The sequence below is a fragment of the Narcine bancroftii genome, chromosome 2 (genome assembly GCF_036971445.1).
Source record: "Narcine bancroftii isolate sNarBan1 chromosome 2, sNarBan1.hap1, whole genome shotgun sequence".
Taxonomy (NCBI): Eukaryota; Metazoa; Chordata; class Chondrichthyes; order Torpediniformes; family Narcinidae; genus Narcine; species Narcine bancroftii.
In genome coordinates, this window is record NC_091470.1 from 41,564,321 (window position 1) to 41,581,041 (window position 16,721).

The following is a 16,721-nucleotide window of genomic DNA, read 5'->3' on the forward strand; positions in this document are numbered from 1 at the left end:
CATCATTGGGTTTAGATGCCATCTAAACTGTCGGGGTCACCAATTGTAGCCACATACTACACAGAAGAACGACACTCTCAAGTGTGGTCAGGTTAAGCTCTGGTTTATTAGGACTCAAGCCCGACTTTTATATCATTCAAGTTCCCGCCATTTGCCCCAATTACTGATGTCCCATTCTGCATGGCAACGGCGGGTTTTACCACCCACGGGCACACCCTTGCATAACAATACCTTCTTCCCCACGCGCTACCCCAGTCTGTTGGCTGTACAGCGAGGCCAGCACCATTTTAGGATCACTGGCCCTTTAGGCTGCTTTAGCCCTTCGTATGCCAGTTCGCTTGCTGGGGCCAGTGCCGCTGCGTGGTCCGCTGGCTTTGCGTTGCACTCATCACCCAGAGAGCTGCCTTGCTCGCTGCGGCGGTGGGCTGCCACAAAACAACACTTGATGGAAAATTGTAATTGTATTTGTCACTCCTTCATAATAATGACAAATGTGTTTCTTGTGCTTTGAAAGTATACTTTGCTGTTAATTTCCTTTTTATACCTAGTTTTGCAAAATTAAATGTGATCAAAGATGATTCCAAATGGTAAACTTTGTTTCAACACAACAGGTATTCTCTTTATTCTACTGTCAGCAACACACAAAGTCATTTAACTACTTGGTCTTCCTACAAATTTTTTTTTTAAATCTCTGCACATTCTCCCCCTTCCCCTTTATCTGGATGATAGGAATATCAGCTCATCTTATGACACTTGAACCACTTCTATCAATGTAAAATAACTGATAACAAAAGTATGTTTGTATAAGTATTATTTTCACTATTTTCACTACCAACTGAAAAACCTCACAAAGATAAGCGTATACAGAGCCGTTGTCATACCCACACTCCTGTTCGGCTCCAAATCATGGGTCCTCTACCGGCATCACCTACGGCTCCTAGAACGCTTCCACCAGCGTTGTCTCCGCTCCATCCTCAACATCCATTGGAGCGCTTTCATCCCTAACGTCGAAGTACTCGAGATGGCAGAGGTCGACAGCATCGAGTCCACGCTGCTGAAGATCCAGCTGGGCTGGGTGGGTCACGTGTCCAGAATGGAGGACCATCGCCTTCCCAAGATCATGTTATATGGCGAGCTCTCCACTGGCCACCGTGACAGAGGTGCACCAAAGAAAAGGTACAAGGACTGCCTAAAGAAATCTCTTGGTGCCTGCCACATTGACCACCGCCAGTGGGCTGATATCGCCTCAAACCGTGCATCTTGGCACCTCACAGTTTGGCGGGCAGCAACCTCCTTTGAAGAAGAGCGCAGAGCCCACCTCACTGACAAAAGGCAAAGGAGGAAATACCCAACACCCAACCCCAACCAACCAATTTTCCCCTGCAGCCGCTGCAACCGTGTCTGCCTGTCCCGCATCGGACTTGTCAGCCACAAACGAGCCTGCAGCTGACGTGGACTTTTACCCCCCTCCATAAATCTTCGTCCGCGAAGCCAAGCCAAAGAAGAAAAGAAGATTTTCACTAGAAAGGAAATATGTAAAATAAAATTATTAAAAATATAAGAAACTAAGTGGTACAGTGAATCAGAACAGTGCACCAAGTTTAAGTTTCAACAATTTCAAAAAGCCTCCAACTGGTGATTACAGACATGCAATTACAACTTTACCCACAATCAAATTCATAATGAACTGTCATACTCAGATCAGTCAGCCAGTATAGTTGAAAAATATACTGGTGGAGTTCCCATTTTCTCTTTGGAGCGGAGGACTCTGATGCTGGAAGCAGAGTAGAGGGAAGCTCAACTAGATTAAAGATCTGCAGCAACAGGCTCCATCTTTCAAGTGAGACATTAACATTCAAAAGCACTCCTCCAAATAACCCACTGGTTCCAAGGAATAGATGAAAGGAGAATTTTAATGCCACTATTCCTTGTATATCAAGGAGTAAATATTTAAATAAAGGTTTTCCTATCAAGGAATACATCCAAGAATCTACAACTATAGAAGGTTAAGTGGATAAAATATGCAAAATAAGATGTGATGTGTCCAAATAAATGAAGAAACAAATTGCCATCTTATTAAACACTACCAAAAGGTACCCTACTGATAAACCTTATCCAGTACGTAGCTGGGATACAGGTTAGAATAAAGTGTGCAAAGAGCCTTTTATCGGTTCCAAATAATTTAACTTTAGACACAACAAATCACTTAACTTTCATACTGAGAAATGAGTGAGATGAAACAAAATGGTTGAGCAATTGCACATCTGAATTGTTAAGAGAATAAGACTAAAAAATTGAGTTCAGCTCTATTAGACCCTGCCATTTAACAACTATTGAAATTTGTTCACAACCAATATTCAACTATACCAAGTTGTTCGATGGGTACAAGACGAAAAACTTTAAAGCATGACATATTCACAAATCTACTTTGAAAGTTTCTTCTAACGCAAGATTCTTTTATCTACTTCATGTAGTAAAACAAGTTTGTATAATCACATCATTTTGCAACCATCATCCCCACATTGACTAACTATTTCCTCTCAAGTATTTTGTGGACTTGCTGACAGATCTAAAATTATATTAGTTTTCCTTGCCATCCCAGGCAAACTCAATAGCACATTAAAGGTTTGTAACAATTGACCATTTGACTGAATAATATTGTCTGTTAGCATTATTGATATGTTATTCCTGGACCACTGAATCAAATAGGCAATTTGTTTACAAATAATTTTAAAGAAAAATGCTTGGTATCTGATTATGTGCATCAATAACTTTTCCCAAATGTTTCCTCTGGTAAAAAGAAAAGCACTGAGCATGTGCTGTAAACCACATACAAGGACAGAAAAAAAAGTTTTTAAGTTGACTCAACTATTCAATGTCTGATATAGGCAAAAGGAAACGAAAGTGACTACTCAACTGGCTCAGAGTAAAAGAATTGAAAGAAGTATTCAACTGTTTTCTGACATTGGATCTCAAATGTAAGATGATCCAAATAGGTTGTATTCTATGACAGATTTTCTCATCAGTTGAAAACATTTCTTCCTGACATCTGAAAGCAGAGTTCTTTCCCTGATAAAAATAATTTTAATTACAATTGCAAGTTTTCAGATTGAAAATAAGTTGTTAGCTAGAATGGAACCCAATCCTACAAAAGATATGAAAATTTTTATGAAGTACTGAAGTTAATATCCAATATTCACAAAGGCTTTGAAAAGAACTTATTTAGGTGAGCAGTTTATGCCAAAGGGTAGGTGCCTTTCCTTTCCCATTTGTGGAAAACAAAGCAAGAAACATGCAACCCAACATGCCTGCAGCAAAAAAAAACAATTTCCTCATCTTTCATTCTCAAGGGAACTTGGGAACCATTTAAAACAATGCAGCAGAAAGCAATATTGCTGAAAATCTGTTAATCTTTGCAGTAAGCCCACGGAGTAGTCAGGTAGAGTGCCAGCAGGCTCAAGAGAAATTAATTCCTATTTAACATTTTTACCCCACTTAGAGATGATGTAGAAGAGGGAAACAAACAATTCTCATCTGATAACAGCTTTCCAAACCACTAACTATTGCAATTACTTTGGACCATACTCCACCAACAAATCCCTAATTCTCACCCACAGTTTTGCAAAACTGTCCAATCCCACACCTTCCATCCTCTTTATTCCATAAGCTTTACATAGAACTAGGCAATTTGACCCAATCAGTCCATGTTGATAGTTAATCAGCACTTTTGCAATTGTAATCCTCTATTCCCTTCTTTCATATTTTATTAACATTTCACTGTGCAAATTCTATCCTAAACCAAGGCCGACTTTTACCTACCATATCTACATATGATCTGTGATCAGACAGATGTTGCTTGACTTGCTAAGGGTTTCCAACATTTTTGTTTTTTGTGTTGGATTTCCAGCATCTGCAGGATTTGGCTTTTCATCGACAAAGGAGTGAGCAAGCTCTAAATAAATGGCAAAATTCAAGGGCTGAAATGGCCTAGTTCTGTTACAAAGTGCATGTGTCTTGTTTGTGTGAACAGATTTGCTCTTTAAATAAATATTACAAGTAAATACTCTTGAACAGCCTTTACATCAAAATACAACTGCATTTTGCAACCAATAAACTTTTTTTTTTTTAAAATCAGGATTTTTCCACAGATTCTTGCTAGCCTATTCAAAATACTATCCTAATATTTACATTCAGAGTTGGAGGGAACTCTCCCGAGCACTTGAAAGCTTTAGCCAGAGGTTATGAATGAAGTCTGGCTCAAGATAGGTGACATTACACAACCTTCAAGTTACAAAATTACAGCCAGCTTGTTTGAAGTTAGTCGAGATAATTCATTATTTTTAAAATCAAGGTACAAGTGACAGATTGACATACATAAATTATCCACTCTGCATTTTTTTCCCCAGGAGAATCTTCCTGGTTTTATTAGGGACCAGAACTGCTTATTCCCTCTGGTCTTTAGCCGTTTTGAGTAAATAGAGAAATACAAAGACTACAGATGATGGAATGTTGAACAAACAATGAGCTGCCGGAAAAACTTAGCAGGTCAGACAACATCCATGTGGAGAAGTAGTTAACGTTTTGGGTTGGGACCCTTTATCAAGACAGAAAGGTGATATTACACATATGACAAGGAAAAAGGAGGGGCCAAAAGGTAATTGCATATAGGACAGAAAGTGTAGGAGGTGGAGAGACAGGTGGAGGGGGAGACCATTGGTTGGGGGGGGGTAGGGGGAAGAGAAGAGAGAAAAATGAAGTTAGAGAGAAGTACAGGAGTAGGTATAGAAGAGATGGAAACTGGAAGCAGATGGGGTAGAGGTTACTCAAAACTGGAAAAATGGAGGTTCATGTCATTAAGAGTGTCCGGAATATTCCTTGTAGTTTTAGTAAACAGTCTTGATGCAAAGCAATGACTGATCATATCTACACATAGATGATGTCCAAACAGCTTACTTCCTTTAGCAGCTCAATGTTTCTGAGTAGATTGTATGCTGTACAATGGGCAGTTGACTTTGAGAAATTTACAACCATACTTCCAATTCAATGGCAATAAATAGACAACTAATAAAAATGCTATCACATATTCTTAAACAACACTGTGTTTGATTCATATGTTACAAATTCCTAATTTTTAAGATTTAATTGCTGGCTTGACTACAATCCCATAGATAAATTTGGTTAAGTATGGTTAGTGCAGTGGTAAGTGCAATGCCCTTATAGCATCAACAACTGGGGTTTGAATGTGGTGCTGTCTGCAAGTAGTTTGAATGTTCTCTCTTTGTCTGCACAGATTTCCTCCCGATGCTCCACTTTCCTCCCACTGTTCAAAACGTTCTGAGCTGTAGGTCAATTGGGAGTAATTGGGGCCATGGGGTCGTTGGCTGAAAGGGTCCGTTACCATGCTGTATGTCAAAAAAAAATCATCCCAAATAATCATAACTTTATGACCCCCATGAATAATAATACTAGGTTGTTGAGGAATTAAATTTCTAGAAACAATAGGAAATCAGGAGGAAAGCCGTACACAGACTGAAATCATACCCAGCACAAAAACAGATGAGTGAGGTGGTTGGAGATTAATCTTCTCAGCTATTCTCTGCAGGAGTTCCTCAGGATAGTAATCGGAGCCCAGCCATCTTCAGATGCTTCATCGATGACCTTCCTTCAGTTGTAAAGTCAGAAGTACAGATGTTTGCTGACAATTGCAAAATGTTCAACACAATTTACAACTGCAATGAAGCAGTCTGCAACCAAATGCAGCAAGATAGGACTAGACAATATCCAGGCCTGATCTGATATGTGGCAAGTAACATTTGCCACACACAAATGATGATAATTAGCATATCTATCACTTCGTGGCATTCAGTGGCAGGACCAATCATGGAATCCCCCATGATCAATATTGGGCAAGTTACCACTGACTAAAACATGAACTGGAGTAGCCATATGCACAATGTAGCTGGTCAGAAGCCAGGAATCCCAAGGCTAGTAACTCACTTTCTAGCTTCCCATTATCAACCAGGGTCAAGTGAGAATGGTAATAGAATACTCTATTAGCCTGGATGGGTGCAGCTTTAACAACACTCGAGAAGTTCAACATCATAAAGGACATAGCAGCCTGCTTGACAAGCCCTCATCCACAACCACTGTAACAGTGATTTGTACTATATGGCAGCAACTCATCAAGGCTCCTTGGACAGCATCTTCCAAGCCAGAAAGGCAGCAAAAATGTGGGAACTTCTTCACCTTGAAGTTGTCCTCCAAGCCACACACCATCCAGAGTTGAAAATACTTGCTGGGTCAAAACGCTGCAATTCCCTCCTCAATAGCATTGTGGGTGCACCCATTCCTCCAGGTCTGCAGAGGTTTAAGACAGCAGCTAGCCACCATCCTCAAGGACAATTAGAATTAAATGCTGGCTTAGCCTGCAAAGCCCATATTCCTTGAATAATTTTTTTTTAATTTAAAACTTTGTAATAATAGCAATCAAAATCAATTCCATGGAAATCTGGACTGATTAGGGATAGTCCATCTAGGAGGGCATGGTAGATCATGTCTAATCAATCTCAAGAGTTTTTCCAAAGAGGATACCAGAAAAAAGTTGAGGATAGAAAGGCAGAGTACGTGATCTACATGGACTTTAGTAAAGTCTTTCAAAAGGTCTGCATGGGAGGTTGGTCAAGAAGATTTAGTCACTCTATATTCAGGATGGATTGGGCATTGGCTTTGCAGAAGTAGCCAGGGAGTGATAGTAGATGATTGCCTCTCCGACTGGAGGCCTGTAACTAGTCCCAGGGATCAATGCCAAGGTAGAACTTGCATGGAAAATGGTAGGGAACTGTAGAATGTGGTTGAACAGAGTGATCTAGGAATGCAGATATACAATTCCTTAATAGTGGCGCAGGTAGATAGGGTCATAAAGAGAATTTTTGGAACACTGGAGCATCATAAACCAAAACACTGAGTGCAGGAGTTGGGATGTTGAAATTATGCAAGACATTGGTGAAGCATATTTGGAATATAGCAGTTTTGATGACCTACCTAAAGATATCAGTAAGACTCAAAATGTGCAGAGAAATATACAAGGATGTTGCCATAACTCAAGGAGTGGCATTATAGAGAAAGGTTGAATAGATTAGGACTTTATTCCCTGGAATGTCGGAGAATGAGGAGAGATTTAATAGAGTACAGTAATTTATGTTTTGAAATAAATAGGTAAATGCAAGTAAGCTTTTTCCACTGAGGTTGGGTGAGATAAGAAATAAAGGACATAAAAGGTGAAATGTTTATGGGGAACTTTAGGGGGAAACTTCTTCAGATAATGGTAAGAGTGTGGAACAAGCTACCAGCAGAATTGGTTGATGGGAGTTCAATTTCAACATTTAAAAGAAAGTTAGGTACATAGATTGGAGGAGTATGGAGGGCTATGGTCTGGTGCAGGTTGATGGGACTAGGCAGAATAATAGTTTGGCACAGACTAGACTGTGCTGTAGTTTTCTATGGTTCTTTATGCTCAAAGTTGCCAATTAAAAAAAGCAAAGTGTTATTTCAATGAGATACCAAACAAATTTCAGACATCCTTCGTTCTTTTCAGTCCAACCCACCTTGCTTCAATGAATTGGCCGGGTCTCCTGCTCTGCATTGGAATTGTTTATACTTAGCAAATATGCCATACAATAAACAGTCGGATATATTCAGCTGTAAACCATCTGCATCCAAGCTCAATGTCTACTCACATCTTCTGATTCTACCTTCCTCACGTAATAGGTGCCACAGATTCATACCAGCAGGTCAAAGAACAGTTGCTACTTTCCCACCACCCCACCCCACCATCAGACTCCTAAACAATACTCATTGATGGACTCTTACTTTACATACTATTTATTAATGAAGATTTACTTTTTATAACCCAAATGCACAATTTGGTTACATTTTCTTTGTTTACATTTCTCTTTTATATAGACACATCTTTTTTCCCCCCCTTGAGTACAGTTTACAGTTACATATATGTAGAAATTCTGCTTGGCCTACAGGAAGAAGAATCTCAGGGTTGTATGTGATATCATGTATGTACTCACAATAAATTTGAACTTAGAATCAATAAACTGCAGATATTGAAAATCTGAAATAAAATCAGAAAAGGCTGGGAACTCTCAGCAAGTCGATAAAAATTGGAAAGAGAAATAAGGATGCTGTTTCATGTCAAAGTTCTCTACCTATTATTATTTTTTCAAATAATTTTGTTATCGACATGTGCTGTAAACTTTAGCATCTCTCTGGGAAAATAGTTTTCAACAGAATCACTTAAGAATAGTCAAATTCATTTCATGAAGGTTTATTAAAGGAAGCTCTAAAAAGTAATTCCATCAATATGAACACATTTTTGTACACTGGATAGCCAATGTTAAAGTCAAATATATTTGTAACCAAACAATTCTGTAGGTTAACTTTTTTTTCCCCAAAAATGGAATCAAAGTCAGGTCATTCAGCACAAAGATCATTCTACTCACAAAATCCATGTCCACACTACTCCCATTTAGCAGTTTCATCCTCCACAATCTCTGCCTTAGCCATGCAAGTGGTCATCTACTTAAACTGGCAATCACATGTGCACCAACCCTCTAATAAAGCAACTTCCCAGTTTCATCCACCAAACATTTCCCAATTGATTTGCATATTTTAACCCTTCCCATTCAATGGCACAATGGAACCTACCTCCACTTTAACTGCAGGGAGTACATTCCAGATTGCAACCACAAATTTCATGAACTGTATTTCTTCATGTTGCATAATTCTCACCTCCCTTATTTTATACATGGCCTTCAGTCCTCTACTCTACCATCAAAGGGAACATTTTATATACATATTCCCAATCTCTCCTCAGCCTCTTCTTCGAAAAAAACAGTCACAGCCCCTCCAATCTATCTCTAGTCTTCCACTCCAGAAACCATTCTTAAAATTATTATGGAACCTCTAATGTTCTCAAATCTTTTGTGCATTTACTAATAAACCCAGAAATCTACATGCCTCATCAACTATTTTCTCAGTCTGCTGTCACTTCCAACAATTTGTACACTCCTACTCCATATCCCTCTGCTCCTGCATCCCTTTTAAACCATCTACCTAATTCTATATTGCTTCTTCGCACCAATGTGTCTCTTCATTAAACTTCTGTCATCTCTCTGGCCATTCCATTACTTTTTTTGTTAAATATCCTGATACAATCTATCACAATTCTTTTTTGCAGTTTATCATACTACTATGTTTTGTAGTATCCACAAATTTAGAAATTATGTCTTATGCCCCCAAATCAGGATTGTTAACATAGGTTTTTAAAAAAAATGCAATGGCCCAAACACATATTCCTGGAGTTTATTACCATTCCTCTTCCTCCAGCTTGAGAAACAAGTTGCCTGTTACTTAGCCAACTATGTAGAAATTAAATAGGTCTCAAAAAAAGTCCTAATCTTAAATACTGACTGACGAACTGTGTCATCTGACCCACCGAGTCCTTCCAGCTGGTTTAGATTGTTGAGTAGGTTTATATAGGTAGGCATAACATTGTGGGCCAAAGGGCCTGTTTTGTGCTATAATATTCTACGTTTTATGTTCTCAGGTAGTACAAGACTCCAGCACCTGCTGTTCTTGTGTTTCTCTCAAAGTGAACTTAGCTTCTATGTAAAATGTTTAATTTTTTAAATGGAACACCAAAGAATGCATGTCCTTTCTAACATAATCTTCATGGGAGATATGCTCATGAGAATGGACAAATACTAATAAAAATGCATTAAAGAAATTCAGCCTCCACAGCTATTGAGGAAAGGAGGAGGAAAGGAATTCAAAGGCTTAACAGCCCTTTAATAGAATTCTTTCTTGATTTCATCTGTGCTCTTTTATTCCAAATTCTCAACGAGGGAAAACATTCCATGAGCATTTAGTTTATCAAGCCCTAGAACAATTTTAGATGTTTCAATAAAATCACTCCCCTCTCTTCAGAACTCCAATGAATACAGACCAAGCTTTTCCTCACAAGACAATCCTCCAATAATATCTTTCTTTGTACAATGGAAGCATAACTGTACAGAATTATTTAGATGTATCTGCATTAATGCACATACAGTTGTTTTAAGACATCCCTACTTTAGTGCTCCAACTTCTTTGAAATAAAAGTTTGCAATTATGTTTCATTGGACCCTCAGCTTAGATGTTTCAGCTTTCCATTGTTTTTTTTCCTCAATCAATGCTACAACAGATATGAGGAGAACCCTATCCAAGGTGAACCCACACAAGGCAGTGGGACCAGGCAATGTATATGATTGGTTCTGAAGGACTGCGGACCGACTGACTGAGGCCCTTACAGATATCATCAATGCGTCACTGCAGCAGTCCAATGATCGCACGGATTTCAAAACAGCCACCATTATACCAGTACCAAAGAGGATGACAGTAACAGGCCTCAGTGACTACCACCCAGTGGCACTGACCTCCACCATTATGAAATTCTTCAAGCGTCTGGTGATGGAATGCATCAAAGCACACCTCCCAGAAATACTGGACCCATTTCAATTTACCTACAAATGGAATTGTTCCACTGATGATGTTAATAGCCTTGTCCCTCCGTTCTGTCCTGAACCACATGGAGAATGGCACCTCATGCATCAAACTGCTGTTCAATTACTTCAGCTCCCTGTTTAATAGTCATACGACGGAGGATCTTGGAGAAGCTGTCCTCGTTGGACTCAACACCCTTCTCCATAACTGGATTCTAGATTTGTGAAGGAAAGAACACTGTCTGTCCAAGTCAGCGACAGAACATCAAGCATCATCAAACGGAGCATCGGCTCACCTCAGGAGTGTGCACAGCCCGCTCCTGTACACACTTCAGACCCACATCTGCAACGCCAGATCCAGCTCCAGTCCTTGAGCTTACAGGTGACACGATAATTGGCCTCATCAGCAACAACAAGAAGTCACAGTACAGATAAGAGATGGAAAATCCCATGAAGTGGTGCAAGACCAACAACCAGAGTCACAACATGGACAAGACGAAGAAGCTGATATGGATTGACCACCCTCCTCTGCACATTATTAGCTCTTAGCTCGATAGTGGAGACAGTAGAGAGCACGAAGTTCTTCAGAGTCCACGTAGGAAGTGACCCATCCTGGACACGACATCTCACTTGTTAGGAAGGCACAACATTGACTGCACTTTCTGAGAAGACTAAGGAGGGCAAGGATGTCAGCCACCATCCTGTCAACTTTCTAAGGAGCTCTATTAAAAGAGTCCTGGTCAGCTGTATCACAGTGAGGTACAGTTGCTGTAGAACATCAGATTGGAGGTCAAACCACAGGACCACAAGAGTGACAGCAAGGATTACTGGGGTCTCCCTCTTCTTCCACCCCCCCCGACAATGAGATTTACCAGGATACTTGTATAAAGAGGGCTCAATAAATCAATGAAGGCCCCTACCACCCAGCTACTGCTGTCAAAAAAGAGATGTATGACTACCAGAACCACCAAGCTGAGAAATCGTTTCTTCTCATGGGCAATGAGACTGCTGAACAATTGATGAACTGCTTATACATACCCTCTATGACTCAACTATTTATTTAACAAAATATTTATTCATCTAAATATTGGTAAAAATGTACTGTGCACATGTATCACTGTCTGTACGTGCATTATGTCTATGTGTTTGCAGTGTGTTGCACCAAAGACTGGAGAATGCTATTTCATCAGGTTGTACAATAATAAATAAACAAACGTAATACCTCCAACATCATTTCTCACAAAGTATCCTTTTACACAGCTCCTTCCTGAGCAACTATCTGCCTTCACTAAATCACCTCTACATTTCCTCAAAGAACTCAAATTAATTAGACCCAACTTCCTCTTCCTGGAGCCCTGCCAAGTCTGCTTAATCAGATTAGAACTTTCCAAATATTCTTCTATTGCCTTCCCAATGATTGATTCGAAGATTTTTCCAAATATAGCTGTTAAGTCTTAAGGAATGCCAATAATCTTCTATTTGCCTTGGCAACCTATTTTAATATTTTCTTAATTTCTTCTGCCATTTCCTTGCTACCCATAAATATTTCCACACCCTCATTCTCAAGGTTTATATTCACTTTCACCTTTCTAATTTTATGGATTTCAAGATGTTAGGTTAATGCCTCACACTAGATTCTTTTCTCATTTTCATTTGTCTTTTGGATTCTAAATTGGTCTTCTTTAAGTTGACACCCTCCAATTTAATGTCCTGTTACTTCCTTGGTAAACTCCAGCTGGTTCATTGTTTCTACCCTTTAGATGTTCTGCTCCACACTGGTTGAGAGTTACAATTTTTTTCTCTTTTTTTTTTTTAAAAAAAAAATGTCTTAAAATTCTTTAAAATGTCTTACCAAAATGTCTGTGGCCATTCTTGAACCTGCTTAACCAATTTGTTTTAGTCAAATGTCTCTTCATTCCTTTGAAAGACATCTTATTTAAATTGAAAACTATTTTTACCAATCTCAAATTGAATGTTAAGTACTACCATGCTGTGATCACAACTTCCCAACAGATCTTTCACTCCAAGAATGTTTCTCTCATTGCACATTATCAGATCTAAATTAGCCTGTTCCCGTCTGGCTCCACAATGTATTGCTCTAGGAAATTATCCCTTGTGCACTCATTAATTTTGTGGATATAAATTTAAATTGATTAACCCAAGATTAAAGTCACCCAAGATTTTTTACACCTGTCATTATTTCTTGATTTATACTTTTCTTTTAAAAAGTGGTTTCTTTCTTTCTTTTCTTTGGCTTGGCTTTGCGGACAAAGATTTATGGAGGGGTAATGTCCACGTCAGCTGCAGGCTCGTTTGTGGCTGACAAGTCCGATGCGGGACAGGCAGACACGGTTGCAGTGGTTGCAAATTGTTGTGAAATTAGGCACCACTCCTACATCTGCCACTTTGTAGTATTAATTTTGTTAACTACCAATCTAAATGAATCTATGCTTTCTAAACTTGAATCATTCTCATAATTGCGCTTACTTCATTTCTTTATAGCACACCTACCCCAGCTCTTCTCCCTTCCACCAGCAAATATCCCTGAATATTGAGTTCCTGCCTTTAATCTCCTTGCACCCACATTGCCACAGTTACCAGAAGATTAACATTCATTTTGTTTTAGGTACAGAATCAAAATTTATTGTCACAAACATTTGTCATGAAATTCATTGTTTTGCAGCAGCACATTTACAGGTCCAAAAATTGCTATAAATTACATCATTTTTAAAACTAAATAAATGCATAAGAAGAGAAGAAAATGAAGTAGTATCAGTAGATAGAGTTCTAATGTTTAACCATCTTTCTTGTGTTAACCCCATTATTTCTATTGCACTTAATTTTCCTCTCGTCATTTCTTCCTTCTACTTTTCCATTTCTTATTTTCTATCATTTTCTCCCACTTCTCTAATTCCCTGTCCAAATCTACATTCCCTCTTGGCCATATTAACTAAAGTTTTCCCCAACAGCATTAGGAAACATTCCCTCAGATTGGTTCAGTCCTGCCTAATCAGTCAATCTTGAACAGCTCCATCTTTCCCTTGAAACAATTCTGATCCTTCAAAGCTAAATCTCACCCTTCTACACAACCTCTCTAGTCATGCATTCTTTCTAAAATGTCTTAACCAAGATTCTGAGAAACCTGCAGTTCCTGGAGTTTCTTCTTGTGCACCACACAAGGAAGTCATACCAATTACATTGGGAACAATTTATCAAAAAGAATGATTTCAATCTCAAAGAGGTACTAAAATTTAGAGGCAGGGATGTGGAAAAAAATAAACCTTATTATGTTTTTATATAATGGAAAGCTATAAAATACTTAATCCAAGTCCATCTATGTGATAAGGGTTCATTTGATAAATGTAAACAATAATGCTACCTTTTGTTATGTAATATTCCCAAGATCTAAAATATTGCAAACAATATTAAAAATCAATTTTGACATCCAAAATATGCAGAGGGTAGGTCATAAACCATTTGGAAAATAGAAAATATTGCCTGAGGCAGCTCATTAGCCTGCTCAGATTTTAATGAACAATAATTAGGTTAAATAACAAATTTCTCATGAAAATGTGTTATTTTGTTTATTGTGGTTCCAGTTTTAAAAAACTCCTAAACCCAATAAACATGACTCATTGCACAAATACTTGCTATACTTTATATTAGCATACATAACCTTGCAACTATTTGATTGTCTCAATCTGCAAATTAAGCACAACCGTATATTTTCTTTTTTAAAGCACAAACTGCCAATACCTCACATTAATCTCATATCCAGACCTCCTATCTCCAGAAATACAACCATACAATGTTAATAATTCACAAAATCCTTTAAAATAGGAAGGAACTGTATTTTCTTCTAGGTACTTACAGAGTACCAAATACTCTCTTGTGTTGTTCTGCCCAAGATGGAAATCGAGTTAAAAACCTATTCTAAATTGCTAGTTCAGATATTGAAAACTTAGGAAGTGTATTCTGTATCCACATTTTCCTATTAAAATTTCTGTTTCTTGAATTGCCAGTCTCTGCCTACCTCATCCATTCAACACCTTTATTTAAAATCACTTAGACAATAATCAACAAATTCAACAGTGATTTGTCTCCTTGTTATACCCTCCAATTATAACCTTACAATTATATTTAAATGGAATACATTTTGCTTGTTCCGAAATAAACAGCTATTGGACCTTGAACTAGGATATCATTTGAACCCTGTAAATCAATGTATATACAAGATAGCTTACTTCATAAAGTTTCATCATCCAAAGAAGCACAGAGAGGAAATTTTAGAAGTTTAACAAAATAGTACATTATTTTAAAAAAATGAAATTTGGCATGATTCCTTTCAAATTGATCACATTCTAAAAACAACTCCATCAGAATGCATCTGGTCACATTAAATGAACCATATTTTGAAAAAAATACTCCAACCTTTACCATTTGACTTTCACAGCTTAAAACATAAAAGAGAACGTTCTGAACCTTGCCTGTATCGGTTCCAGTGAAACACTGCAACGTTTTGACAATTTTGGAACAGTATTTAAACCCTGCTCTATTTATTTCAATTAGTTTTGTACATTTAATTGTTGTAAATGTTTGATCAAATACAAATTTAAAGTAAAAATGAATCAATTGACTCTAATCTCGACAAACGCACTTTGATTTAATCCATGCGGTTCTCCCCCAAACTGATCATCGGAGGGGTTGTGCAGCCTGTCACTGACAAACTCGGCTCCTGCCCTCGACACCCGCAATAACAAACTGATTGCTAACCAGGTAGGTTCACTGTACACGGCGGGGGGGTTTTGTTCCCCATTTATCAATCCCCCCCCCCCCCCCCCCCGCAAAAATGAGCATCTTAATGTTTACCTTCCTTATGCCTTTGTAAATGTAAAAGTACAGCTCCCGGCCCACATTAAAGCAGATTCTGTCCCCATTGCCAGACTGGTCGTTCACATTTACGAATGACACCTTGACTGGGTTGGATCCTTGGGAATTAAAAGGCACCCTGTTGGGCCGACTGTATTCAGACTGGGTCAACACTTTATAAACACCTTCCCTGGTAGTAAACTGGGTTTTAATTTCGTTCATCTCCTTCCCTCCTCCCTCCGTCGCCATGTTGTACTTTAGGATTCATCCTATCCAAGCCCGGATGTGACTCAGGACGCCTGCGTGACCGCTGACTTAACACAGCGAATGAGGATTTCACGTCAATGCGTCATGACGTCATTTCACGGGGATAACCGGAAGCCCAGGCTCCTGAGCAGCCTTTCCTCGTCGCGATGCAGTCTTCGGCTCGAGACGTCAACTGTCCATTGCTTTCCATGGAAGCTTCCTCACCTGCGAAGTTCCTCTCAGATGTTTTCCAGCATCTGCAAACTATTTGTTGACTGGACTCCTAAACAGGAGGCAAAGAGACCCAGGGCCCGAAACAGCCCTTCCAATTGAGGCGGTGCCTGAAGAAAACAGCCTCTATCCTCAAGGACTCACCTCCCAGACTATTTCCTCCTCACTCTGCTACCATTGGAAAAAAAAGATACAGGAGCTTGAAGACTAGTAGCCAGCTGCACAAGGACAGCTTCTTCCTCTCTGACATCAGATTTCTGAATGAACATAAACCACAGACACTACCTTACTTTCTCTTTTTCTTGCACTGTTTTATTTATTTTGAAATATAGAAATATTTCCACCTGCTGCAAAAACAACAAATTTTGTGACGTTCATGACGATTAATTCTGATTCTTCAGTGATTCACGTGCGCCTCCTCTAATCTCATATATTGTGTTCAGAGCTCCTGATGTCACCTGTTCCACATCAGTAAGACCAAGTGCAGATTCAAGAACTGTTTCACAGACCTTCTACTTTATGCACAATAGCTATCCAGATCTGGTTGCCAATTCAACTCCCATTCCTACACTGACCTGTCTGTCCTGCATTGCCATTGTTTTTTTATCATCTATATCAATAATCTGGATGATAATGTCAATTGGATCAGCAAGTTTGCAGATGACACAGATGAGATGTGTTGTGAACATTGAGGAAGGCTTTCAAAGCTTATAGAGGGATCTAGGGCATCTGGAAAAATGGGCTTAAAAATGGCAGATGGAATCTAATGCAGACAAGTGTAAGGTGTTGCATTTGGAAAGACAAATCAAAAAAGGACATAGATGG

General features: G+C 38.8%; 1 protein-coding gene across 9 annotated transcripts in view; it reads right to left on the minus strand.

The window, feature by feature from the left end:
- Positions 1 to 15,717, minus strand: part of wdr20a (WD repeat domain 20a) — a 110,600-nt gene extending 94,883 nt beyond the window's left edge. For 7 of the 9 annotated variants that reach the window (XR_011351161.1, XR_011351164.1, XR_011351162.1 and 4 more), the window contains exon 1: positions 15,420 to 15,716. Coding sequence is in view for 5 of the 9 variants with exons in the window: in XM_069916407.1 (XP_069772508.1) it covers positions 15,420 to 15,668 (249 nt within the window). In the remaining 4 variants the exon portion in view is untranslated. Of the gene's footprint in view, positions 1 to 15,419 lie in introns of all 9 variants that reach the window. The other 2 variants (XM_069916404.1, XM_069916408.1) reach the window with 1 other exon arrangement.
- Positions 15,718 to 16,721: the final 1,004 nt, after the last annotated feature.